This window comes from Chiloscyllium punctatum, chromosome 36 (assembly GCF_047496795.1).
Source record: "Chiloscyllium punctatum isolate Juve2018m chromosome 36, sChiPun1.3, whole genome shotgun sequence".
NCBI classification, from domain to species: domain Eukaryota; kingdom Metazoa; phylum Chordata; class Chondrichthyes; order Orectolobiformes; family Hemiscylliidae; genus Chiloscyllium; species Chiloscyllium punctatum.
Genome location: NC_092774.1, coordinates 68,869,888 through 68,897,568, shown reverse-complemented (window position 1 = coordinate 68,897,568; position 27,681 = coordinate 68,869,888). Strand labels below are relative to the sequence as shown.

Sequence of the window (27,681 nt, the reverse complement as noted above, 5' to 3'; positions counted from 1 at the left end):
ACAGAGCCATACGGCACAGAAACAGACCCTTCAGTCCAACTAGTCTATGCTGACTATGTTCTCAAACTAAACCAGTCCCACCTGCTAGTATTTTGGCCCATATCCCTCCAAACCTTTCCTATTCATGAACTTATCCAAATGTCTTTTAAACGTTGTTACTGTACCTGCATGCACCACTTCCTCTAGACATTTAGTCTGCATGTGAACCACTCTGTATAAAAAAAATTGTGGCCTTCAAGTCTTTTTAAAATCTCTTTCTCCTGTCACCATCAAAATTTGCTCCCTAATCTTGAAACCCCTACCCTAGGGGAAGGACACCTGTCGTTCACCTCATCTCTCCCCTCATGATTGTGTAAACCCTGATAAGGTCACCTGATAAGGTCCTATGCGCCAGTGAAAAAGTCTCAGCCCATCCACCTAGATGCAGGTAGATCCATATCCAGTCATGATCTGTTCAATGCTGGTCCCAATTCTCTCTCTCGGTGTCCAGGACAGCAAGAGACCACAAGACAGAGGAGCAGAAATTAGGCCACCAGGTCTGCTCATTCCATTCAATCATGGCTGATAAGTTTCTCAGTTACATTCTTCCGCTATAAGCAAAGTGAAAATGGAGGGACTGAGTGTGGGATGGAGATTTTCAGCTTCCAGGGAATAAGAGAGGAAAGAGTTCACTATAAATTAGAATTTATGGGATCAGCTGAAGAGCCGAGGAGTGTCAGTTGGAGTTTAATTTAGAGAAATCAGAGGTTTGCATTTTGGTCAAGCAATCCAGGCAGGACTGACATAGTTAAGGGGAGTATTGCAGAATAAAGAGACCTTGGAGTGCTGGAGTCTCAGGTGGACAGTTTAGTGAAGGCGGTGTTTGGTTTGCTTTCCTTCATTGCTCATAGCATTGAGTATAGGAGTTGGGAGATCATGTTATACACACTTCCCACTCGAACGTGTTATCTAACTGCTTAACTGTTTTTAGTGAATATAGTCCACATCTCCCGCTGCTGTCATAACATGGTTTGTTTGGAAGCCCTAGCTTTCGGAGTGATTAGATTTATTTTAGATTTTATTACTAATGGTAAAGACAGTGCCGTACTCACAGATGACGGATAGAGGAAAGAAGTTGCAGTCTGAGGTGAAGCTCGATCTTCATTTGGAGAGGAGCAGCAGCATCAAAACCTGATGGTCCATCTTCTGCATTCAGACAATTGGGGAGCTGTGATTGGCAGGAGGACTAGGCTCCTTGTCTGGCTTCTCATTGGTCCATTTGAAGAAGGGTTTGCACTGTTTCTGCAGACAGAGCATGCGCGGCTTTTGCTGAACAAGCAGAGAGTCAGAAGTGTACAGCATGGAAACAGACCCTTCGGTCCGACCAGATATCCCAACCGAATCTAGTCCCGCCCCTCAACACCTGGCCCACATCGCTCCAAACCTTTCCTATTCATATACCCATTCAAATGCCTCTTAAATGTTGCATTCATACCAGCCTCTACCACTTCTTCTGGCAGCTCATTGCATACACGTACCACGCTCTGTGTGAAAACATTGCACCTTAGGTCTCTTTTATATCCTTCTCCTCTCACCCTAAACCTATGCCCTCTAGTTCTGGACTCCCCAACCCAAGGGAAAAAACTTTGTCTATTTATCTTGTCCATGCCCCTCATAATTTTGTAAACCTTTATAAGGTCACCCCTCAGTCTCTGACACTCTAGAGAAAACAGCCCCAGCCTGTTCAGCCTCTCCCTCTAATTGTACCTCTTATGCTCGCATCTAAATCATTTATGTAAATGACAAAAAGTAGTGGACCCAGCACCGATCCTTGTGGCACTCCACTGGTCACAGGCCTCCAGTCTGAAAAACAACCCTCCACCACTACCCTCTGTCTTCTATCTTTGAGCCAGTTCTGTATCCAAATGGCTAGTTCTCTCTGTATTCCTCGAGATCTAACCTTGCTCATCAGTCTCCCATGGGGTACCTTGTCAAACGCCTTACTGATGTACATATAGATCACATTACTGCTCTGCCTTCCTGAATCCTCTTTGTTACTTCCTCAAAAAACTCAGTCAAGTTTGTGAGACATGATTTCCCACACACAAAGCCATGTTGACTATCCGTAATCAGTCCTTGCCTTTCCAAATACATGTACATCCTCTCCCTCAGGATTCCCTCCAACAATGTGCCACCACTGACGTCAGGCTCACTGGTCTATAGTTCCCTGGCTTGTCCTTACCACCCTTCTTAAACAGTGGCACCACGTTAGCCAACCTCCTGTCTTCTGGCACCTCACCTGACGTGCACAGTATTCTCTATGAAGATGCTGTTCAGTGGCTCATACTCCATCATACACACATGCACTCACTACTCTCTCATGCATGCACATATATACAAGTCCATGGGATGAATTTGCATTTGCAGTATTATATTTGCAGATAGATTCAATGTGTGCTTTTTGTGGAAAAATCAGCAGGCAGTTAATGAAGGCAATCAATCCATGTAATATTTTATCAACTCATACTTTGGAAATAGAACCAGTCTGATTCAAGATTGGGATACAGACAAACCGAACCTCTCACCTTTCATGCATTGTCTGAGCTGAGATGTCACTATTTTTATAAAACCTTAAGTCACCTTGAGAACATGAATTAAAAGTAGTTCTGGGATTTACATATTAATGAACAGAAAGCTGCAAACCATTCTAAAAGATGGAAGACTTAACAGCAATCTAGGTTTGTTCAATGTATCCTATCAGTTGCATGACACTGTGATCTTTTGCTATACAACCTGTGTCTTCCGATCCTGCTCCACAGCTACCTGATGAAGGAGCAGAGCTCTGAAAGCTAGTGCTTCCAAATAAACCTGTTGGACTATAACCTGGTGTTGTGAGATTTTAACTTTGTGCACACCAGTCCAACACTGACACCTCCGCAACGTTTCTGGTGAACACAGCCCACACTTCCGCCACGAAACTTTACAATGCTGATTAAACAATGCAGTGCCTGCATTCCTAAAAAAATTTATAATTTCTAATGATACTAGCTACTCATTCACTGCTCAATTTGATACATGACATTGGAAACTTAGCACAGGAGGCTGAAAGAAATGGGCAGCTTTTAAACAAAAACCTGTTGGAGCTCAAAGCTTTCAATGAGAATCTGAGCCCGGCAGGAGGTTCAGGTAACCTTTATTGCGACCCAACTTTGTTACAGCTTCAGATCCCCCCCAGCAAAAAGGTGTAGAAAAAGTATATATTTTAAAAAAAAAAACAGCTCAAGGTCAAAGCACACACACTTCTCCCCCCCCACGTTCTTTACTATTTGTCAGCACAGAGTTGTCCTTTTGGAAATGGATCCTTGGTGTAGCCATAAACTAGAAGAAGTATTGCCTCATGCACCAATTCAAACCCATACCTTGTCTCCAAGTAGGTTTCTCCCCCCTCATCGACTGGAGTTGGGATGGGGGGGGGGGAGGGGAGGGGAGGGGAGGGGAGAGAAAGAGAAAGAGAAAGAGAAAGAGAAGGAGTGCAGAATAGTCAACCAGACTGCTGTGGGTCTGGAATCACGTGTAGGCCAGCCCGGGTAAAGGATGCACTGGGACGAGTGAGTGAATCCGTTCACACAACAGCAGTTTCCTTCCCTAAAAAGGTTGAGAGTGAATCAGATGGGGGTTTCCCCTCCCCTCCCTGACAATTGTTTCATTGTTAGATTCTGAACTCCAGATTTCTAATCGAATTCCAATTCCACCATCTGCCTTGGCAGCTCCCGGAACTGGGTTGATAGTCCAGTCGATAAAGGCACTCAGCTGTCGCTGCTTTAAATCCCCTGCGATGGCATGTGAACTCTCTGGTGTCTCTGCAGGTGGGATGAGCGGTTAAAACTCTTCCCGCACTGATAGCAGGTGAACGGCCTCTCCCCTGTGTGGACCTGCTGGTGTCTCAGCAGGTCAGAGGCCTGGGTAAAGCCCTTCTCACAGTCTGGGCAGCTGAAGGGCCTCTCCCCAGTGTGGACCCGCTGGTGCTTGAGCCTGTCGGAGGAACTGTTGAAGGCCTTCCTGCACTCTGTGCAGGGGAATGGCCTCTCCCCCGCGTGGACCCGCTGGTGGGTCAGCAGGTCGAAGGAATTGCTGAAGCCTTTCCCGCACTCGGTGCAGAGGAACAGCCTCTCCCCAGTGTGGACCTGCCGGTGGGCCAACAGGGTGGAGGCCTGGGTAAAGCCCTTCCCACATGCAGAGCACCTGAAGGGCCGCTCCACTGTGTGGACCCGCCGGTTCCTCAACAGGCAGAGCAATTGCTGAAGGCCTTCCCACACTTGGGGCAGCTGAAGGGCCTCTCCCTGGTGTGGACCCGCCGGTGCCTCACCAGGTCGGAGGAATTGCTGAAGGCCTTCCCACACTCTGTGCAGGGGAACGGCCTCTCTCCGGTGTGACTGCGACGATGAATCTCCAGAGCAGATGGGAAACGGAAGTCTTTCCCACAGTCACCACACTTCCACGGTTTCTCCATGGGGCAGGATTCCTTGGGTTTCTCCATGGCCGAAGCTTCAGCCGCACACAATACGTGTAGAGCTCCTCCCCTCCGTGAACTCCTCTTCACAGGCCTTATAACTGTTTCAGGCTCCACACTCAGTGCACTCCAACAGTAGGGTCTCTCATCCAGTTCCACTGATGCTGAAAATGGACTGAAACAGGAACCAAAAAGCTTTGCTCTTTCTCACAGAATCATAGTTGAAAATTGTTGTGATCCCGATGGATTGAGTGACTGTCAGGCATTGACGTCAAAGTGAGGACTGCAGATGCTGGAGAGTCAGTATTGAAAAGTGCGATGCTGGAAAAGCACAGCAGGTCAGGCAGCATCTGAGGAGCAGGAGAGTCAACATTTTGGGCATAAGGCCTTCATCTGTTGATTTTGAAACTTCCGTCTTCAGATCTTCAAATACTCTGGAAAAAAAGATTACAAAACTCATTACTGTCAGTCCAGAATAAAAATTCAGAACAAGCAATTTGTTTGCGTCGTTATTCCACAAAACTGAAAGCACTATATCTCTTTCTCTAACTCATTCTCCTGAATGTGTTGATTCAGGATCTTATAGGGGCAGAAAAGCAAAAACGTCAAGACTGAATTTTGGATAACTCCACCTGAAATTTAATATCTTTCACAACACTGGGATATTGCTGAGACTGAGCAGGTCTGATTTTGGGAAGCAAACAAACATCAATTCAGGGTGAACCTGCAATGCAGGTTCTTGAAGAACAACCAGACAAAATGGTTAACATTCCCAGGAAGTTGGGGGGAAAGCAAAATGAGCCATCAAGACATTGACACCACCACCAGAGAGAAACTGAACATACAGACATGACAAACATTTGTGGAAAGCCAGAGTCATCGAGATGTACAGCACAGAAACAGACACTTCAGTCAAATTCTTCTGTGCCCAACCAGATATTCAAAATTAATCTCGTCCCATTTGCCAGCGTTTTGCCCATATCCCTTTGAACCCTTCCTTTTCATACACTCATGCTGATGACTTTTAAATGTTGTCATTGTACCAGCCTTCACCACTTCCTTTGGCAGCTCATTCCATACATCCACCATTTTCTGCGTAAAAATGTTGCCCCTTAGGTCTCTTTGCAGTCTCCCCCCCGCCCTCAAATTAAATCTATTACCCTCAAGTTCTGGACTCACCATCCCAAGGAAAATACCTCGTCTATTTACCCAATCCATGCCCCTCATGATTTTAAATAAGTCTATCAGGTTACCCCTCACATTCTAACGCACTAGGGAAAACAGCAACACCCTATCCTTCCAACCTTCCTTACCCGGGTAATTAAGACACATTTCTGAGTTTGCAGAGTCTGCTCCCTCCCTGGGTTCACTCCAGTTGCTACAAGTGAACAAATTTCCTCCCCCGCACTCCACCCACCGCTTCCACCCCCCCCCCCACTTCCTGAACAGTTAACAAAAATCCCTTCTCTTCACAGAACCCTCACTGTTCTAACAAGTCCACACCAACCTCCGAATGGCAACCTCACCACACCCATTCCCCTACTCCTATTGGTCTACATTTACCCCTTGACTAATACATCTAACCTGCACATCCCTGGGCACTGTGGGTAATTTAGCACCGCCAATCCACCCTAACCTGCACATCCCTGGGCACGATGGGTAATTTGACCTGTCCAATCACACCTTACCTGGACAAAGTTAAAAATCACAACACCAGGTTCTCGTCCAATGGGTTTATCTGGAAGCACTAGCATTTGGAGAGTTGCTCCTTCATCAGGTGGTTGTGGAGTGTAAGATCACAAGACACAGAATTTCTGGAAAAGCATTACAGTGTCCTGCCATTGAAATGATATACTGAACAAACCTGGATTGTTAAGTCTTTCATCTTTTACAATGGATTGCAGATATCATTAATATGTAAATCCCAGAACTTCCTGTAAGGCACCTTCTCAGGATAACTAAGGCTTTATAACAAAAGGAGACACGTCAGCTCAAACAATGCATTAAAGGTGTGAGGTCAGAATCTGTCTGTATCCCAGTCTAGAGTCAGACTGGTTCTATTTCCAATGTGGAATTTACAAAATATTACATGTATTAACTGCCTGCAGATTGTGCATTTTCTGAGGAAAATAGAATAAATATCATTCGGCAAACACAAATTCACCCCCATGGACTTGTGCATGTGTGTGCATGAGAGAGAGAAAAAGTCTGTTTCCATGCTGTATATCTCTATGTCAATTTGACAACAGATACTTTTTTTTTCTGTTGGTATAAATATTGTTGTAAATCATAGTGGGTATTAATAGCTCGATGTAACGGTGAGAGAATTCCTCAACTAAGGCACTGTAGAAATCCTGGGAGAATACTATTTCTGGTTTACTTCCTATTGAACAATATTAAGCACAAGCACCTAATTTTGGTTCACATTTCTTGTTTTATTCCCTGCTATGACTACACTCGGTGTCTGGACGGTTAACAGGTTGGGAGATTGTGGGTCTGGATTGACTTATTGTTCCGGAAGGTGTAAAAAAATAAGGGGGTCAAAGCATCAGCAGAAATCCAGAAGGGGTGAGAAATCAGGACCCGAAATCGGAGCTGACACCAGATTCCCCTGTGATCGGTGCTTTGATTACCTGTGCTAACCCTCTACCTTTATCTTGCTTTCCATTTGATCACCTCCTCAATATTGAGGATCCAATCCTTATCATCCTTATCACTCTGTAAGGAGTCCCATATTTTAATTATTCACTTCAATGTGTGCAGTCAATTCATTCGCCTTTGCTCCAATGCAGCACACATTCAGACATACCATTTTTAGTTTCAATTTTTATGATCTTTAGAATCCAGTTTTGATTGCTGGTACATTTACTCTCCATGTCTTTCTGTCGTTCTTGGATGTTCATTTTTCACATCACTGTATTGCTCACTGGCCTTGATTCGGATTGTCCATGCTAAATTGCCCATAGTGTCCAGAGATGTGCAGGTTAGGTGGGTTAGCCATGGGAAATGCAGGGTTAGAGTTTCATAGTAATAGAAGCAGGAGTAGGTCATTTGGCCCATCGAGTCTGCTTTGCCATTCATTTAGATCATGACTGATCTCTCCATTGTCTCAGCGTCTCCTCCCTGCATTGTCCCAACTACCCTTAATACCTTTACCATGCAAAAACCCATCTAACTGCGTCCTGAATACACTTAATTAAGCTGCCTCTACTGCTTCCCTGGGCAGAGAATTACGTAGATTCACTATTCTCTGGGAAAAGCAGTTCTTCCTTCTCTCTATCCTAAATCTACTCCAACTAATCTTGAGGAGTGGTCTCACCCACCAGCAGAAATGACTGGATAGGGTACGGTTTCATCCCCACAGTGCAATGAAATCCCACTTTCCACCAAAATCTCAGATGTACTCACTCACTCAGGTGCTGTCTCATAAATGAAAGATTTCATTGTAACATCTTCTGCTCCCAGTAAGGACAAAACATCTTTGAAGGCTGCTCTGAAAGTCCAGTCTGCACAATGACACTTCTGGTTTCACCAAAGACCCAGAGAGTCATACAGCACAGAAACAGACCCTTCAGTCCAACTCGTATGTGCCGCCCAGATATCCTAACTTAATCTAGTCCCATTTACAAGTATTTGACCCATATCCGTCTAAACCCTTCCTATTCTTGTACCCATCCAGATGCCTTTTAAATGCTGTAATTATATCAGGCTCCACCCCTTCCTATGACAGCTCATTCAATACATGCACTACCTTCTGCATGAAACAAGTTGCCCTTCATGTCCCTTTTAAATCATTCCCCTCTCACCTCAAACATATGCTCTCTACTTTTGCATTCACCCTATCCATGCCCCTTATAAGTATTTATAAGGTCATCCCGGAGCGTCCGATGCTCCAGGAAAATATCCCTGACCGATTCAGCCTCTCTCTGTAGATCAAACCGTCCAACTCTGGCAACAGCCTTTCAAGTCTTTTCTGACCCCTTTCAAAGTTTCACACCATCTTTCCTGTAGCAGGAAGACCAGAATTGAATGCAGTATTTCAAAAATGGCTTCACCAATGTCCTGTACAGCCACAACATGACCTCCCAACTCCGATACTCAATGCTCTGACTAATAAAGGAAAGCATACAAAATGCCTTCTTCACTATTCTGGCTACCTGAGACTGCACTTTCAAGGAACAATGAACCTGCACTCCAAGGTCTCTTTGTTCTGAAATACTCCCTTAACTGTCCTGCCTGGATTGCCTTACCAAAATGCAAACATCACATTTCCCTAAATTAATCTCCATCTGCCACTCCCTGGCCCATTGCCCCATCCAATCAATTCTAATTTATAGCGAACTCTCTAATTCTTATTCCCTGGAAGCTCAAAATCTCCATCCCACACGCTCCCTCCATTCTCACTTTTTTGAACCTAATCCCTGCTGTACCTCATCCTGAAGGGTCTGGGTTCATGCTGATTAACAGGGCCACACTCAGGGGAATCTAATTGAAACAAACAGAATACTCAATGGCCTGGACAGAGTTGATGTTGGGACGATGTTTCCATTGGAAGGAGAGACTAGCAGCCGAGGGCATAGCCTTAGAGTAAAGGGAAGACCTTTCAGAACGGAGATTAGGAGAAATTTCTTTAGCCAGAGAGTGGTGAACTGATGGAATTCATTGCCACAGAAGGCTGTGGAGGCCAGGTAACTGAGGATATTTAACACTGAGACAGAAACCGTTCTTGAGTATCAAGGGGATCAAGGGTTACAGGGAGAAAACAGGAGAATGGGGCTGAGACACTTCTCAGCCATGATTGAATGGTATGGACAGATCCAGTGGGCTGAATGGATTAATTTCTGCTCTTATGGATAGGAAAGGCTCAGAGATATATAGGCCAAACAAGGTAGGACTAGTTTAGTTTATGAATATAGTCAGCATGAAATCAAGTATCTGTTTCTGTGCTGTACGATTCTGTAACTGTTCTTAAAACCATTTTTTCTGTTCCCTCAACCATCCACTTCATTGTTGTTCAAAAATCAGATGAATTCAGCCTTGAATATATTGAATGACCCCCCCTAACCACAGGAAGGCCACACCCCACTTCTGAACTCAATTCCTCTTGCTAATACACCACTTGCCCTGCTGACTGCTTAGTGCACCTGTCTGACAACGGATATTGACTGGTGTAGAAAGACACTGAAACCTCTTTGTACATCCACACAACATTCCCGATGAACGGCTCATGTCCAAAACGTCGACTCTCCTGGTCCTTGGATGCTTTCTGACCTGCTGTTCTTTTCCAGGGCCACACTTGTCAACTCTGATCTCCAGCATCTGCACTCCTCACTTTCTCCATATCCCAACATATCACCATTAAAACAATGCACCTCCTTTCTGCTTTTGTTTTCCCACAGCAAAGGCTATATTATCACATTGTGGTCACGCATTTGCTAATTGAGACACAGATCTGGACCAACATTTCTAGACAAGTGAGTACTGCAGATGCCGGAGATTAAAGTCGAGAGTGTGGTGCTGGAAAAGCACACAGGTCAGGCAGCATCCGAGGAGCAGGAAAATTCCTGATGAAGGACCTTTGCCCGAAACGTCAATTTTCCTGCTCCTCGGATGCTGCCTGACCTGCTATGCTTTTCCAGCACCACACTGTCGACCAATATTTCTACACTCTGTCCCCACCCTGAATTCACTCCCTTTCCTTTCAGTTGTTGGAAGTCAACAATTGAACGCCAAAACGAAAAAAGAAGTGGAACAGATGGCGAGAAAAGAGAGTGCTGTACTCACAGTTGTTGGACAGAGGAAGAAAGTTGCAGTTTGGGGTAAAGCTCAATTTTTATTCAGAGAGACAGGAGCAGCAGCAGGTGCTGCTTCAGAAGCTCATTGTCCAACTTCCGCATTCAGACACTAGCGGTGCTCTGATTGGCAGGAGGACAAGATTCCTTCCGGTCCTCCCAAGTTTCCTATTGGTCCATCAAAAGTAGGTCATGAGTCGTTTGTGCGTACAACCAGGAGCATGCAGTCTTTGCTGACACCAGCGGACATGCGCAGTGCTTGATGACACCGAGGGCCATGCGCATTATGCTCTTCAGAAATGCTTACGTTACTGACAGATTTGAAGTCTCCAAATGGCAATCGGAGGAAAAAAAGTTGAACCACAATTTCCTTCCCCCCACTCCGTGGCTCGACATTGTATTCCTTTTGCATTTTGGCTGGCTGCTCAACTTTTGGCTGACTGCCCGTAAGGGCGGCACAGTGGTTAGCACTGCTGCCTCACAGCGCCAGAGACCCAGGTTCAATTCCCACCTCGGGCAACTGTCTGTGTGGAGTTTGCACGTTCTCCCGGTGTCTGTGTGGGTTTCCTCGTGCAGGTTAGGGTGAACTGGCCATTCTAAATTGCCCGTAGTGTTAGGTTAGGGGTATGGGTGGGTTGCGCTTTGGCGGGGCGGTGTGGACTTGTTGGGCCGAAGGGCCTGTTTCCACACTAAGTAATCTAATCTTTTGTACTTCTTTTCCTTCGGTTAGGGGAGCCACAAACTGGAGGGCATAGGTTTCGGTTGAGTGGGGAAAGATGAGGGACCAAAGGATTAGAAAAAAAGTGTGACATTTAATTTGCCTCAGGAAATGCCAGGACTAGAGGGTGAGTGGGGAAAGATTTAAAACGGACCTAAGGGGTAACTTGTTTCATGCAGAGGATGGTAAATGTATTGAATGAGCTGCCGGAGTGGAGGCTGGTACAATTCCAACTTTTAAAAGGCATCTGAATGGGTGTACGAAGAGGAAGGTTTAAAGGGGTTGGGCCAAGTGTTGGCAAATAGGAATAGATTAATTTAGGATATCTGGTCGGCACAGACCAAACTGTTTCATTCCGTGCTCCATGACTCTATTCTACATAGAAACAATTTCACAATATTAGAATAGGCAACTCGCCCCTTACAGTCTGTCCTCAACTGTGGTCAAACTGCATATATTTCAACACAAGTTTAAAAAAGCTGCAGGCATCTTTCTGAAAAATAGAATTTAACATGCTTTAGTGTTGTTTCTGAGTAGCTATTCTCAATGTTAAAGATCAGCCATTTCTCGTGCACCCCCATCTCCCAGGTAGAGTCATCACCATCTGTCTCTCTCTTCTTAGAAGGGCTTGATACAGCAATCAAAGAGGGATGGAGGCACGAGAAATAACAGGTGGTGGGGAAAGAGAATGGTTGAGGGGGGAGGAGCTGAGGGTGGGTGTCAAGAGAGAGAAAATGGACAGGGGGACAGAAAAGAGAATGGACAGAGGGCAGTGACACTACAAATCCAACCTTCCCCAGGACCACAGTAATAATTTCTCAATATACAAATGGCTAAAGCAGTAGAATCTCTCTAGAATCCCAGCAGGCCATTCAGTCCATTTACCTCACACTGACCTTCCAAATAGCATCCCACCAGACCAACCCACTTACCATACAACCCTGCAGTTCCCCATGGCTTACGCACCTGAAAATGCATATCCTTGGACACTTCAGCACAGCTGATCCACCCTAAACTGCAGATCTTTGGTCTGTGGGAGGAATCCACGCAGACACAAGGGGGACAATGTGCCAAAGTCGCCTGAGGCTGGAATCAAACCCAGCACTGTGAGGCAGCAGTACTGACCACTGAGCCACCATGCCACCCAGAGCTTTGATGTTCTGCTTTATCTTTTTAGCTTCTGACTTCTCATGCGCCCTTAGCAAAGGCTCTGCCCTCCTGAGATTTGTGGACCACACCCACTGCAGCCTCCCTTTCCCACTTCTCTTGTCCTGAGCACGTCGGTTCCTGAACCTGGTGCCAGACAGACACCGATGCCATCTGGCCTCCTGCTGCTAACTTCAGAGAAAGACGACAATCACCTGTCAATATTCTGCCCTTACCCCCAGCGCTCCCCCTCCCACCACTCAGCCAGTTAGCTGCTCCCCCTGCCTCCCAATCTCAGATCCCCTTTACCTGTGTGATTCACACTCCCACCCTTCTGACCCTATCCACTGACCTAATCAGAAGGCTCTGTCCAGAGGGGAATGACCATCTCCTGGAATAAAGTGTCCGGTTAACTTTCCCCGTGACGTGTCTGCAGCCTGGCTTCCTCTGAGCCAAAGGTCTTCCAGCATGTGTTTACGCTGAATCACAGCATCCAGAACCTCCCACCTTCTGCAAAGTGAAAGACAAGTCTCACCCTGCCCTCTCCAACATGTATGTGTAGATTAGATTCGATTCTCTACAGTATGGAAACAGGCCCTTTGGCCCAAAATGTTCACATTGACCCTCCAAAGAGTAACCCACCCAGACCTGTTCCCCTACCTTATATTTACCTCTGACTAATGCACCCAACATTATGTGGAATTTAGCATGGCCAATTCAACTGACCTGCTCATCTTTTGGATTGTGGGAGGAAACTAGAGCACCTGGAGGAAACCCATGAGGAGAATGTGCCAACTCCACATAGACAGTTGTCCGAGGTGGGAATCGAACCCGGATCCCTGGTGCTGTAAGGCCGATAGCCAAGTTTGGAACCCATGAGGACGGTCTCAACTGGGACCTTGGGTGACCACACTACACTTAACACTGTCTCTCACTCCCACACATACACACCCAGTCACACAGACCCTCTCTCACACACACCTCCCACACCCTCTCACAGGCTTATACTCCACTGCATCGACACACTTTAGCAAGCATGCACATGCAAACACTCACTCTCTCATGCGCACACACACACACACAAACCTATGCAGTGAATTTGCATTTGCAGATACATTGTGCTTTTTGAGCAAAATACAATCTGCAGGCAGTCAATCTATGTAATATTTTATAAATTCCTACTTTGGAAATAGAACATGTGTGACTCAGGACTGGGATACAGACAGACTTGAACCTCACACCTTTCTTGCTTTGTTTGAGCTGAGATGTCACCTATTTTTACAAAATCTTAAGTCATCGGGAGAATGTGACTTAAAAGTAGTTCTGGGATATACATGTTAATGAACCGAAACCTGCAACCCATTCGAAAAGATGAAAGACTGAATCGCAACTGAACTTGTTCAGGAAATCTTATCAACTGCATGACACTGCAATGTTTTGTGATAAATTCTATGTCTTATGATCCTGCTCAACAGCTACCCGATGAAGGAGCAGTGCTCCGAAAGCTAGCCCTTCCAAATAAATCTGTTGGGACTCTAACCTGGAGTTGTGTCGATTTTAACTTTCTCCACCTCAGTCCAACACCAGCAACTGCCCATCATTTCGAATGAACACAGCCCCCACCTCCTGGTGCTGCCAGGAAACTTTACAATGCCCATAAAACGACACAGTACCTGCACTCCTGAAATATCTGCAATTTCCAACGATACGAGCTACTCATTCACTGTTCCATCTGATACACGACATTGGAAACTTAGTGCAGGAGGCTGAAAGAAATCAACAGGTTTAAAACAAAAAACATTTGAAGCTCAAAGCCTTCAATGAGAGTCTGAGCCTGGCGGTATGTTCAGGAGGGGGGAGGGTGTGTGTGGGCGCAGTGTGGAGTCAACCATAGGCCAGACAGGGTAAAGGACGCAGCTGGGATGACAGAGTGCATCCTTTCCCACAATGCCAGTTTCCTTCCCGAAAAATGACGTGAGTGAATCAGATGGGGGTTTTCCTCACCCCAACTCCACCCCCCATCCCCACCCCAAAAATGGCTTCATCGTTAGACTTGGAACTCCAGATTACTAACAGAATTCCAATTTCACCATCTGACACGGCAGGATTCAAACCGGGAGGCCCCAGAACTGGGTTAATACTCCAGTCAATAATGGCACTCAGCCGTCACTCCTTCAATGCCCCTGCTATGGTACGTGAACATGCTGGTGCCTCCGCAGGTGGGAGGAGCAGGTGAACACTTACTGCACCCGGGGCAACTGAAGGGCCTCTCCCCTATGTGGACCTGCTGGTGTTTCTGAAGTGTGATGGCCTGGGTAAAGCACTTCCCGCACTCGGGACAACTAAAGGGCCTCTCCCCCGTGTGGACCCGCTGGTGGGTCTGCAGGGTGGAGGAATCGCTGAAGCCTTTACCGCACTCTGGGCAGCTGAAGGGCCGCTCCCCTGTGTGGAGCCGCTGGTGGATCAGCAGGGCAGAGGCCTGGGCAAAGGCCTTGCTGCTTTCGGAGCAGCTGAAGGGCCTCTCCCCTGTGTGGACCCGCCGATGGGTCAGCAAGTGAGAGGAATCACTGAAGGCCTTCCCGCACTCGGGGCAGGAGAGTGGCCTCTCCCCCTTGTGGATTCGCTGGTGCCTCAGCAGGGCGAAGGAATTGCTGAAGACCTTCCCACACTCGGGGCAGCTGAAAGGCCTCTCCCCCATGTGGACCCGCCGGTGGGTCAGCAGGGCGGATGCCTAGGTAAAGCCCTTCCTGCACTCGGGGCAGCTGAAGGGCCTCTCACCGGTGTGACTGCGCCGATGTGTCTCCAGAGCAGACGGGGCATGAAGCCTTTCCCACAGTCGCCACACTTCCACGGTTTCTTCATGGGGCAGGATTCCTTGGGTTTCTCCATGGCTGAAGGTTCAGCCGCACACAAACGTGGGTACAGCCCCACCCTGCCGTGAATTCCTCTTTCCAGGCCGTATAACTGATTCAGGCTCCACACTCACTGCGCTGCAATGTAGGGTCTCTCATCCAGTCCCACTGATTCTGAAAATGTACTTGAGCAGGAAGCAAACGCTTTGCTCCTTCTCACAGAATCACAGTCAAAATTCGTTGCAGTCCCGATGTCCCAGTGTCACTGTCAGACATTGATGTGAAAGTGAGGACTGGAGATGCTTGAGAGTCAAGACTTCAAAAATGTGACGCTGGAAAAGCACTGTAGGTCAGGCAGCATCCGAGGAGCAGAAGAGTCAATGCTTCGGGCATAAGACCTTCAACTATCGATTTTGAAATTTACGTCTTCAGATCTTCAAATATTCTGTAAAAAGAGATTACAAAAGTCATTACACTCAGTGCAGGGTAACAACTCTGAACAAGCAATTCTACTTTCTGCGGAATATACTTTTCTTTTGTTAAATTGAAAGCACCATCCCACTCTCTCTCCTCCTCTGTTCTCACTCCACTCCAATTCTCCTCAAGGTGCTGATTCGGGATCTTACAGATGCAACCAACAGACTCAAAGAGATGTACAGCATGAAAACAGACCCGAACACAGGGAAAAGACTTTGTCGATTTATCCTATACATGCCCCTCATAAATTTGCAAACCTCTATAAGGTTACGCCTCAGGCTCCAACGCTCCAGGGAAAACAGCCCCAGCCTGTTCAGTCTCTCCCTATAGTTCAAATCCTCCAACCATGGCGACATCCTTGTAAATCGTTTCTGAACCCTTTCAAGTTTCACGACATCTTTTTGTTGGAAGGAGACCAGAATTGCATGCAATATTCCAACAGTTGCCTAACCAATGTTCTGTACAGCCGCAACATGACCTCCCAAGTGTAAAAAATTAACATGAAAGAAGTCTTCGATAAGCATTTGGTACTTAAAGTTTGACAAGGCACTGATGAAATGCATCCAACAATCTTGAAGGAAGGAACAACAGAAATTGTGGAAGCCGTAATTTATCAGTCTTCCATGGACTTGGAGGAGGTGCCAGAAGACTAGAGAACTGCAAACATTGTAGCCTGGTTTAAGAAAGGTTGTAAAGCTAATCTCAGCAATTATAGAGTCATAGAGATGTTTTGCTATCCTATCTTTCCCATAAAGGCTGACAGAACAGGCTGTGAGCAGGAGTCTGCTGGGCACCACCTTCATTAATCAAAAGGGAAAGAGCTATTGATTCATCACCTCAATAAATGTTGAGACAGTCTTGGCTCCTATGCACATGTTGGGATCCATGTAAGGAGATGTTTATATTTTGCTTCTGTACTTAGAATTCATAAATTGAAGCCAGTGTACATTTTAAAAATATTCAAGATTAAAAGTACAGAGGAGATCAATATTATACAACAATCCAACAACCCCGTCCCAGGACAACACGCGCCTGACCCTCACAAAGATGGCGGCCGGTTGCCCGGGCAACCCGAGAGCTCCTTCGCCGGTGAAGTAAACACTGGGGCCTGTGGGGCTTCTATTGGAGGCCTCAGGCCTCCCCCTAGGAGTTTATAAACTCCCCAGTCTCCCTCCTCCCGCGGTTCCCAATCCTACCCTGTCTCACTGTCTCCTCTCCCCGGGGGCAGGAGCCAGGTCTTGGCGCTCGGGCCTGGCGACCTCCCCGGGATGTTTCTGAAACCTGGTCCTGTCCTGAAGGAGGATCACCGGGACCCGAAACCCGTCCTCACATTCCTCCCGACACGAGCTGCCGGACCTGCTCAGCTTTTCCAGCGGCTCCTGTTCTTGTTCCTTCAGCCGCCGGCGCCATTCCTCTCCCACACTCAGTAACACTGTCATTGTCCGGCCGCGGGACCTACACTGCACATGCGCCAACACACAGGGGGCGTGGTCCAAACAATGTCGTCACCAACCGAGGGGGCGTGGTTGGGGAGCCCTCCAACCAATAGGGGACAATGGGGGTTGGTTTTCCCCGCCCCCAGCCCCTGAAAGGTGGGTTTCATTTAAATGTGAATGTGGTTTTCTTTTTAATGTTCAGCCTGTTCAGGAATGTTACTCCAGACCTTTGGAAGGCTGAAACATCGGGAAACTTCCAGACACAAACAAAGGGGTTTTCAAAAATGAATAGAAATAGGGAAGGTAAATTACGAAAGAAGCCGAGTATAAAATATCAAAAGCTTCTCTTGTTGTGCCAAAGGGAACATAGTCGCTAAAGTAAATGTTGGTTCCTTGGAAGATGAAACAGGTGAGTTAATAAGGGGAACACTGAAATGACAGAGCTGCTAAATCAATACTTTTCCTCAGTTTTCACGTTGGAGGACAGCAGTAAAATTCGGATTAGAATGAGCAAGTCAAAGTCACATCAACGTCGATAGGTACACTATTAGGATTGAGGGCAAACAACTCCCCTGGGCCTGATGGCCTATATCCTAGGGTACTAAAGGAAGTGGCAGTGGAGATTGTGGATACATTAGTTACAATATTTCAAAATTCCCTGGACATGAGAAAGATTCATTGAGTTTATTTAATAGAGAGATAGGTAGGTTCTTGATTGTCACATTTTGGCCCACTCTCCTAACCTATCTCGATCCATTTGAATGGTTCATGTTTCCTCATTGCAATTTACCATCACACCTATTTATGTGTCATCCACAAATTTAGCAAATGAGCCTTTTATACGTGTATCCAAGTCACTAATGTAGATTGTAAATAGTTGAGGTCCAAGGACCCAACCCTGTGGCACCTGACTAGTTACATCTTGCCATTCAGAAAAAAAGCCATCAATTCGGACTGTCTGTCTTCTGCCCATCAGCCAGTTACCTATTCTCGTTGTCATGGAAAGGCTACCAACCTCAAAGACCCCTCCCACCCTGGGAATGATCTCCCGCACCATCTTCTGTCAGGCAGAAGATACAGAAGCTTGAACACATGTACCAACAGGTTCAAGAATAGCTTCTTCCCTGCTATTATTAGACTGCTGAATGGAGCTCTCCAATGTGAAATCGAATGTTGCTTCTGCGCACCTCCTGTGCAGCTGTAACTCTGTATGCCTCACTCTGTCTAAGCGCAGTATGACCTGCATGTCCTTGTTTGCTGGGATCTGACTGCACTGCTGATAAAACAACATTTTTGACTCTACTTAGGTACATAGCACAGTACAGGCCCTTTATCCTACTCTAAGATCAGACTGACCTACATACCATTTATTGTACTAACTTTCATGTACCTATCCAAGAGTCAATTAAAAGTCCCTAATGTTTCTGACTCTACTAACACTGTTGACAGTGCATTTCACACAGCCACCACTATCTGAGTAGAGAACCTACTCTGACATCTCTCCCGAAACCTTCCTCCAATTACCTTAAAATTATGCCGAGAGTGTGATGCTGGAAAACCATAGCAGGTCAGGCAGCAGCAAAGGAGCAGGAGAATTGACATTTTGGGCTTGTGGGCTGGGGGTGCTGAGAGATAAATGGGAAGAGGGTGAGATTGGGGGAGAAGGTAGCTGTCAATGCCATAGGTAGATGAAGGTAGGTAGGTGTGTGTGAGTGTGTGAGAGGTGGGGTGGCAAGATGATAGGTCAGAGGGGGTTATGGTGCAGATAGATAGGAAAATATGATGGACAGGTCAGAAGGGGCAGCGCCAAATTGGAGGCTTGGGACTGGAATAAAGTGGGGGAGGTGAGGAAACTGTTGAAATCCACATTTGTCCTGTGTGGTTGCAGGGTCGCAAGGCAGAATGAGGTGTTCCTCCTCCAGGCATCGGGAAATAATGGTTTGGCGATGGATAGGTTGGAGAAGTGGGTGGAGCTGATGGATTGAAAAGTTGATGGAAAAGGTCAAGAGGGCGTACTGAGTTGAAGTCACGGGACTGGGATAAAGTGGGGTGGGAGGGGGGGGGGGTGGAAAATGATGTCTCGCATCCGCAGTCCTCATTTTCCCCTCCTTAAAATTATAGACACTTGTAAGGGGCATGGATAGAGTGAATACCCAAGGTCTTTCCCAAAGGTCCAGTACGAAAGGGGCATAGGTTGAAGGTGAGTGGGGAAAGATTAGATTACTTAGTGTGGAAACAGGCCCTTCGGCCCAACAAGTCCACACCGGCCCGCCGAAGCGTAACCCACCCAGACCCATTCTCCTACATTTACCCCTTCACCTAACACTATAGGCAATTTCGCATGGCCAATTCACCTAACCTGTACATTTTTGGACTGTGGGAAGAAACCGGAGCAAACCCACGCAGACACGGGGAGAATGTGCAAACTCCACACAGCGAGTCGCCTGAGGCGGGAATTGAACCCGGGTCTCAGGCACTGTGAGGCAGTAGTGCTAACCACTGTGCCACCATGCCACCCACTTTTTTTTAAAGACCACCACAAACTCACTCCATTTTTTTTAAGATTAGAAAACCTGAGGGGCAACATTTTCACGCAGAGGGTGGTGCGTGTATGGAAGGAAGTGGTGGAGGCTGGTACAATTGCAACATTTAAAAGGCAGCTGGATGGGGATATGAATAGGAAGGGTACAAATGAACATAGGCCAAATGCTGGCAAATGGGTCACTGGATTCATTTAAGATATGGACTGAAGGGTTTGTTTCCAGCTCTACAACTCTATGACTGTGTCTACATAGTTGAAACCAATTTCACAAAATGAGGAATAGGTCATTCACCCCTTACAGCCTGACCTGAGCTGAGGCCTAACTGCACATATTCCAGTGCAATTTTCAGAAAGATTTCAGCAGCTCTTTTAAAAAATTGAAATGCGTTTAGACTTCAAGGATGTTTCTGAATATATCATTTTAGCTATTCTCAATTTTAAAGATAAGAGTTTCGAGCGAACACAGCCCACACCTCCCAGCGCTGCCAGTAACCTTTACAATGTTGATGAAACGATGCAGTACCTGTACTCCTTAAAAATTTACAATTTCTAATGATACTAGCTACTCATTCACTGCTCCATCTGATACACGACATTAGAAACTTAGTGCAGGAGGCTGGAAGAAATGAGCAGCTTTAAAACAAAAAACCATCTGGAGCTCAAAGCTTTCAATGAGAGTCTGAGCCCAGCAGTAAGTTCAGGTAATCTTTATTGTGACCCAACTTTGTTACAGCTTCAGATCCCCCCCCCAGCAAAAAGATGGAGAGAACAGCTGCTTTTTAGATAGCTTAAGGTCAAAGTGCACACACTCCCCCTCCCCCCACCTCACCTCACTTTCTTTACTATCGGTCAGCAAAGCGTTGTCCCTTTGTAATTGGATCCTTGGTACAGCCTTAACGTGTGGGGCTGGGAAAGGGGGGAGTGGGAAGTGAAACAGACTGCTGAGAGTCTGGAGTCACGTGTAGGCCAGACCGGGTAAAGGATGCAGCTGGGACTATTGAGTGAATCCTTTCCCACAACGGCAGTTACCTTCCCTAGAACGGGCGTGAGTGAATCAGATTGGGGTTTTCTCTCCCCTCCCCCGCAACAGAAAATGGTTTCATCTTTAGCTTCTGACCGTATTCTAATTCCACCATCTGCCGCGGTGGTATTCAAACCCAACAGATCCGAGAACTGGGTTGAGAGTCCAGTCGATAACGGCACTCGGCAGTCGCTTTGTCAGTCCCCCTGCGATGGCACGTGAAATCGCTGGTGGCACCGGAGGTGGGAGGAGCGGGTGAAAGCCTTCCCACACTCAGGGCAGCTGAAGGGCCTCTCCCCCGTATGGACTCGCCGGTGTGTCAGCAGGGAGGAGGAATCGCTGAAGGCCTTCCCGCACCCGGGACAGCAGAAGGGCTTCTCCCCCATGTGGACCCGCCGGTGGGTCAGCAGGGAGGAGGAATAGCTGAAGGACTTCCCACACTCAGGGCAGCTGAAGGGCTTCTCCCCCGTGTGGACCCGCTGGTGCCTCAGCAGAGAGTAGGAATAGCTGAAGGCCTTCCTACAATCAGGACAGCTGAAGGGCCTCTCCCCTGTGTGGACCTGCTGGTGGGTCAGCAAATTGGAGGAACGGCTGAAGGCCTTCCCGCACTCGGGGCAGCTGAAGGGAGTCTCCCCCGTGTGGAGCCGCTGGTGCCTCAGCAGGGTGGAGGAATCGCTGAAGGGCCTCTCTCCCGTATGGACACGCCGGTGGGTCAGTAGGGAGGATGAATCGCTGAAGGCCTTCCCACACTCAGGGCAGGTGAAAGGCCTCTCCCCAGTGTGGATCCGCTGGTGCCTAAGCAGGGCAGAGACCTGGGTAAAGCCCTTCCCGCACTTGGGACAGGAGAACGGCCTCTCCCCGGTGTGGATGCGCCGATGAATCTCCAGGTCAGACGGAGTACGGAAGCCTTTCCCACAGTTACCACACTTCCACGGTTTCTCCATGTCCGAAGCTTCAGCCACAAGCAAATGCGTGTCCTGCCCCTCCCTGCTGTGAATTCCTCTTTCCAGGCCGTATAACAGTTTCAGGCTCCACACTCAGTGCGCAGCAACAGTAGGGTCTCTCATCCAGTCCCACTGATCATGAAAATGTACTGAAATAGGAACCAAAAAGCTTTGCTCCTTCTCACAGAATTGTCATCAAAAATTGTGGCTGTCCCAATCGATCGAGTGACTGTCAGATATTGACGTGAAAGTGAGGACCGCAGACGCGGGAGAGTCAGTGTTGAAAAGTGCGGCGCTGGAAAAGCACAGCAGGTCAGGCAGCATCCAAGGAGCAGGAGAGTCAACATTTCGGGCATAAGGCTTTCATCTGTTCATTTTGAAACTTCTGCCTTCGGATCTTCAAATACTCTAGAAAAAGACATTACAAAAGACAACACTGTCAGTGCAGGGTAAAAATTCAGAACAAGCTATCCTACTTTCTGTGGAGCATTCTTTTCTTTTGTTATTCCACAAAATTGAAAGCAACATCCTTCTCTCTTTCTTTCTTTCTCTCTCTCTCTCTCTCTCTCTCTCTCTCTCTCTCTCTCTCTCTCTCTCTCTCTCTCTCTCTCCCCTCCCCCTCCTCTGTTCTCACTCTGCTTTAAGTAATTCTCCTAAAGGTGCTGTTTCAAGATCAGAACAGCAAAAACGTCAAGACTTATATATTGGATAACTCCATCTGAAAGTTAATATCTTTCACAACAGTGGGATACTGCTGAGAGTGAGCAGGTCTGATTTTGGGAAGCAAAATAAAATGTGTCAATTCAGGATGAATCGGGAATGCATCTTGAGGAATAACCAGACACATCAAGGTATTAACACAGACACTAGAGAGAAACTGAACAGAAGAGAAGTGGCAAACGTTAGTAGAAAGCCAGAGTCATTAAGATATACCACATAGTAACAGACCTTTTGGTCCAAATCGTCTATGCTGACCAGATATTGTAAATCAATTTAGTCCCATTTGCCAGCACTTGGCCCATATCCCTTGGCCAATCCACCCTACCTTGCACATCCCTGGACACTATGTGTAAGTTAGCACGGCTAACCCACACAAACCTGCACCTACTTGGGCACGATGGGTACTTTAACACGGCCAATCCACCCTCACCTGCACATCCCTGGGCACTATGCATAATTTAGCGTGATCAATCCACCCTAACCTGGGCACAGTTAAAAATCACACAAACGCGGGTTATAGACCAACAGGTTTATTTGGAAGAACAATCGTTCGGAGCACTGCTCCTTCATCAGGTGGTTGTGGAGAATAAGACCATAAGGCACAGAATTTATGGAAAGACATTTGTGACCTGCCACTGAAATGATATATTGAACAAATCGGGATTGTTCAGTCTTTCATCTTTTAGAATGGATTGCAGGTATCATTAATATGGAAATCCCAGAACTTCCTGTAAGGCCCCCTCTCAAGATAACATAAGGCTTTACAACAAAAGGTGGCATCTCAGCTCAGACAACGCATTCAAGGTATGAGGTCAGAGTTTGCCTGTATCTCAGTCTTGACTCAGACTGTTTCTATTTCCAAAGCAGGAATTTATAAAATATTATCTGGATTGACTGCCTGCATGAACTGCCGAGTCTCATCCACCAGCTGAAATGACTGGATAGGGAGGGCTTGATCCCCACAGTGCAATGAATTCCCACTTTCCACCAAAATCCCAAATGTCCACACTCACTCAGTTGCTCTCTCATAAATTAAATATTTCATTGTAACTTCTTCTGCTCCCAGCCTCCAGTCTTCACAACCACACTTCTGCTTTCACCGAAGACAATTAGTCATACAGCACGGAAACAGACCCTTTGGTCAAACTCGTCTGTGCCAAACAGATATCCGAAATTAATCTAGTCCCATTTGCCAGCATGTGGATCTTATGGTTCTAAACCATTCCTATTCATGTACCCAACCAGATGCATTTTAAATATAATTGTACCAGCTTCACCAGTTCCTCTGGCAGCTCATTCCATACATTCACAACCCTCTGTGTGAAAAAGTTGACCCTCAGGGCCCTTTTAAATCATTCCCCTCTCACCAAAACATATGCCCTATAGTTTTGGACTCTCCTACCTTGGGGAAAAGACCTTGGATATTCACCCTATCCATGCCAGTTACAAACCTCTATAAGGCTGCCCCTCAACCTCCAATGCTCCAGGGAAAATATCCTGGATCTACTCAGCCTTTCCCTGTAGGTCAAACCCTCCAAGTCTAGCAACATCCTCGCAAATCTTTTCCGACCCCTCTCAAAGTCTCACAAGTTCTTTCCGAAAGCAGGGAGACCAGAACTGGACGCACTATTCCAAAAGTTGCCTTACCAAGTTACAGCCACAACATGATCTCCCAATGCCTATACACAATGCTCTGACCAATGAAGGAAAGCATAGCAAACACATTCTTCACTATCCTGTCTACCTGCGACTCCACTTCCGCCTGGGCAGCCTATAGCCCAGCGGACTCAACATTAAGTTCTCCAGTCTCAAATAACCTCACTTCCCATCTCTTCCTTCCCCCTCCCACGACTCCCTTCTCAGCCCCTCCCCCTCATTTCCACTCCTCCTTGTCACGAACCAGATTTATTTCTCCCATTCACCAACCAGGTCAGACCTTTCACCTGTCCCCACTTCACCACCCTGCCCCCAGGACACCCTTTATCTGCACCCATCCCCAATCCTGAAGAAGGGTTACACCTGAAACGTCGACTTCTCCACCTCCTGATGCTACCTGGCTTCTTCTGTTCTTCCAGCCTCCTGCCTGTCTATTTTGCCAATTGCGACACAGACGTGGAGCAACGTTTCCAGAGTCTGTCCTCACCCCGATTCACTCCCTTTCCTTTCAGTTGCGGCAAGTCAACAACTGAATCCCAGAATGAAAAGAAATGGAAAAGGTGGTGAGAAAAGAGAGTGCCGTACTCACAGATGTTGGACAGAGGAAGGAGATTGCAGTCTGGGGTGAAGCTCAATCTTCATTCAGAGAAACTGGAGGAGCAGCATCTTCAGAAACTCATGGTCCAACTTCCGCATTCAGACAATGGGGTGTCTCTGATTAGCAGAAGGACTAGACTCCTTCCGGTCCTCCAGTACTCCCTATTGGTCAATCAAAAGAAGATCACGCGCCTTTTTGTGCCGACTGCGATGAGCATGCCCAGTATTTTGCTGACACCCGGCGAGCATGCGCACGACATTGCTGACACCGTCAAACATGCGCTGTATGCTCGATCGGGATGCTGGTGTTACTAACAGATTTTAAGTGTCCAAATGCCAATAGGAAAAAAAGGGGTAGAGCCACAATATTTTTTCCCCGTGGTTCGACATTTTATCTCGCTGCTCAACTTTTGTATGTCTTCTCCCCTTGTTGAGAGAGTCTCCCCGTGAGCTGACTTTGGGCAGCGCTTTAACCAGTTACACAGACTGAAGAAATATTACACTATTCGCAGGAGGGAGTGACTGTACACGTTTCCTGAGTGTGATCACAGTTTCAATTGTTCATCGGAAACACAGAACCAAAAGGATACCAGAACTGCGGAGAATTTGGGGAAATGTGGGAAATGTGCCCCATTCCCTGGGGCACATTATTTCCCATTGACAAAAACACATTCACGCTGCCTGATTACCTTGAACTTATACAAGTGCTCTGTCATAATATCTTTGATAATAGCTTTGAACATTTTCCCCATTACATATGTTAAGTTAAATGGTCTCCCTTTTTGAAGAAAGGATTTGTCCAATCTAAAAAAAAACCACCCCTGAAACTAATGAGGTTTGGAAAATTAAAACCAATACATTAACTATTACGGGGAGAATGCGGGGAAGTGGAGTTGAAATGCCTATTAGCCATGATTGAATGGCGGAGTGGACTCGATAGGCCGAATGGCCTTACTTCCACTCCTATGTCTTATGGTCTTATTTCACGCCCTAATTTCTCTTTAAGAGTCTAGGATGAATTCCTTCAAATACCCGGGACTTATCAGCTTGTAGTTCCAACAGTTTACTCAGTACTAGTTCCCTGGTGATTGTAATTTTCTTCAGTTCCTCCCTCCCTTTCAATTCCTGATTTACAGCTAGGTCTAGGGTGTTACTTGTATCCTCTCAAGTGAAGTCAGATTCAAACTCTTTTCAATTCATCTGCCATCTCTTTATCCTCCATTACTGAATCCCCAGCCTCATTTTCTGCAGAACCACTTATTTTGTTAACTATTTTTAAGAAAAGCTGACAAAACTTTCCAACCTGTTTTTATAACTTTTTTAGCTAACTTTCTCCCCCTAATTGCCGTGCTACTGCCTGCATTATTTCTGATATTTTGCCATAGCTCTCAACTCTAGCATCAACTTGTCTGCGTATTCTATTGAACTGACCTTGATTAAGTGTTGCAAAACACACAAGGGCAAATCTTTCCTCTCCAGAAAGTCTTAGTACTTAACACGATAAAATTCACTTTGAAATATTGTTCATCCAAATTTTACCAAGCACATACTACAGATTCAACATCCCACAAAGGCACCCAGTTTTGTTATGATCTTTAATTCTGAAGGGAAATTTGAATACCCAGTGATTAACTGGAAGAACTCTTCATTAAGATTTCACATTTTTAAACAAATAAAAATTAGCCATTAACTGGTGTAACTTAGCAGAATGGGATGTATGGCCTTAAATTGTAAATCTCGTTTTCTTTACATCCCTGCAAGAGTTCCCGCGAATCTTTACAAGAGTCTTGATAGTTCATTCACTTGCTGGGAATAGTCCAAGGGATACAACATCTCTCGAGGATTCACTTAAATCCTTCTCAGGATTCCAAGTATTCCTGGTAATTGTATGTGGGAAAAGATCTGCCACCCTGGCAACCCACAATAGGCCCACAAAAGCAAAATTGGCCTAACTGTACCAAAACACCCAGAATGCCTTAGCAGGGACCAAGCAGGCTGACAAGTGAAACTAGACAGCACTTGCAGACAAGGGAATACCTGTACACCTCAAGTACCCACGAACAATGACAGAATACCAGAGCTATCCCAAAGCCCTGAGGGCAGTTTCACAACCCAGCAATGCCAAAGCCACACAAAGGACAGGTCAGACAGAGAGGCACCAGCAAGAGCATTGCTCCCAGGATAGGACAATGGAAGCACCTCACCGTTTCAGAGGAGACATTAGCACCTACGCAAACAGACACAAGCGCTCTCATGCACACACACTCTCTCATGCATGCACACACAGGTCTATGGGGTGAATTTGCATTTGCAGATACATTCAATTTTGATCAAAAAGCACACAACCTGCAGGCAGTTGATACATGTAATATTTGTAAATTCCTACTTTGGAAATAGAACCAGTCTGATTCAAGATTGGGATACAGACAGACTCAAACCTCACACATTTCATTGTTGTCTGAACTGAGATGAAACCGATTTATATAAAACCTTAAGTCATCTCGAGAATCTGACTTCAAAGACTTTCTGGGATTTACACATTAATGAACTAAACCTTGCAACCTATTCTAAAAGGCAAAAGACTTCACAACAATCTAGGTTTGTTCAATATATCTGATCAGTTGCACTGTACTGTGATCTTTTGCTATAAATTCTGTCTTATGATCCTGCTCCACAGCTTCCTGATGAAGGAGCAGCGCTCCGAAAGCTAGTGGTTCCAAATAAACCACGATAACCTGATGTGTGATTTTTGAACTTGATCCAACCCAGTCCATCTCTGGCTCCTCCCCATCGTTTCGAGTGAAGGCAGCCCCCACCTCCCGGTGCTGCCAGGAAACTTTACAATGCTGAGGGAATGATGCAGGACCTGCACTCATGACAAATTTACAATTCCTAACGATACTAGCTACTCATTCACTGCTCCATCTGATACATGACATTGGAAACTTAGTGCAGGAAGCTGAAAGAAATGAGCAGCTTTAACACAAAAACCTCTTGGAGCTCAAAGCTTTCAATGAAAGTCTGAGCCCAGCGGTAAGTTCAGGTAACCTTTATCAAGACCCAACTTTATTACAGCTTCAGATCCCCCCAGCAAAAAGGCGTAGAAAAAGTAGCTTTTTAAAAAAAAACAGCTCAAGGTCAAAGAGTACACAGTCCCCCCACCCCCAACTTTCTTTACTATTAATCAGCACCAAGTTATCCCTTTGGAATTGGATCCTTGGTACAGCCTTAACCCGTAGGAAGTATTGCCTCACTCAGCAGTTTCAACCCAGACCCTGTACCCAAGTAAGT

The 27,681-nt window shown here is 46.4% G+C and overlaps 1 protein-coding gene and 1 long non-coding RNA gene across 2 annotated transcripts; both read right to left on the bottom strand.

The window, feature by feature from the left end:
- Window positions 1–3,155: 3,155 nt before the first annotated feature.
- Window positions 3,156–10,354, bottom strand: LOC140460637 (uncharacterized). The gene is made up of 2 exons (XR_011954255.1): window positions 10,274–10,354; window positions 3,156–4,923 (listed from the first exon to the last, which is right to left on the bottom strand). It is a non-coding gene; the product is annotated as an uncharacterized lncRNA (long non-coding RNA).
- Window positions 10,355–14,179: 3,825 nt separating this feature from the next.
- On the bottom strand, window positions 14,180–24,487 carry LOC140460121 (uncharacterized). The gene is made up of 3 exons (XM_072554519.1): window positions 24,383–24,487; window positions 20,677–21,825; window positions 14,180–14,705 (listed from the first exon to the last, which is right to left on the bottom strand). The coding sequence occupies exons 2-3, from the start codon at window positions 21,415–21,417 to the stop codon at window positions 14,292–14,294; spliced, it is 1,155 nt and encodes a 384-aa protein (XP_072410620.1). The 5' UTR covers window positions 21,418–21,825; window positions 24,383–24,487; the 3' UTR covers window positions 14,180–14,291.
- Between the last annotated feature and the right edge of the window lie 3,194 nt (window positions 24,488–27,681).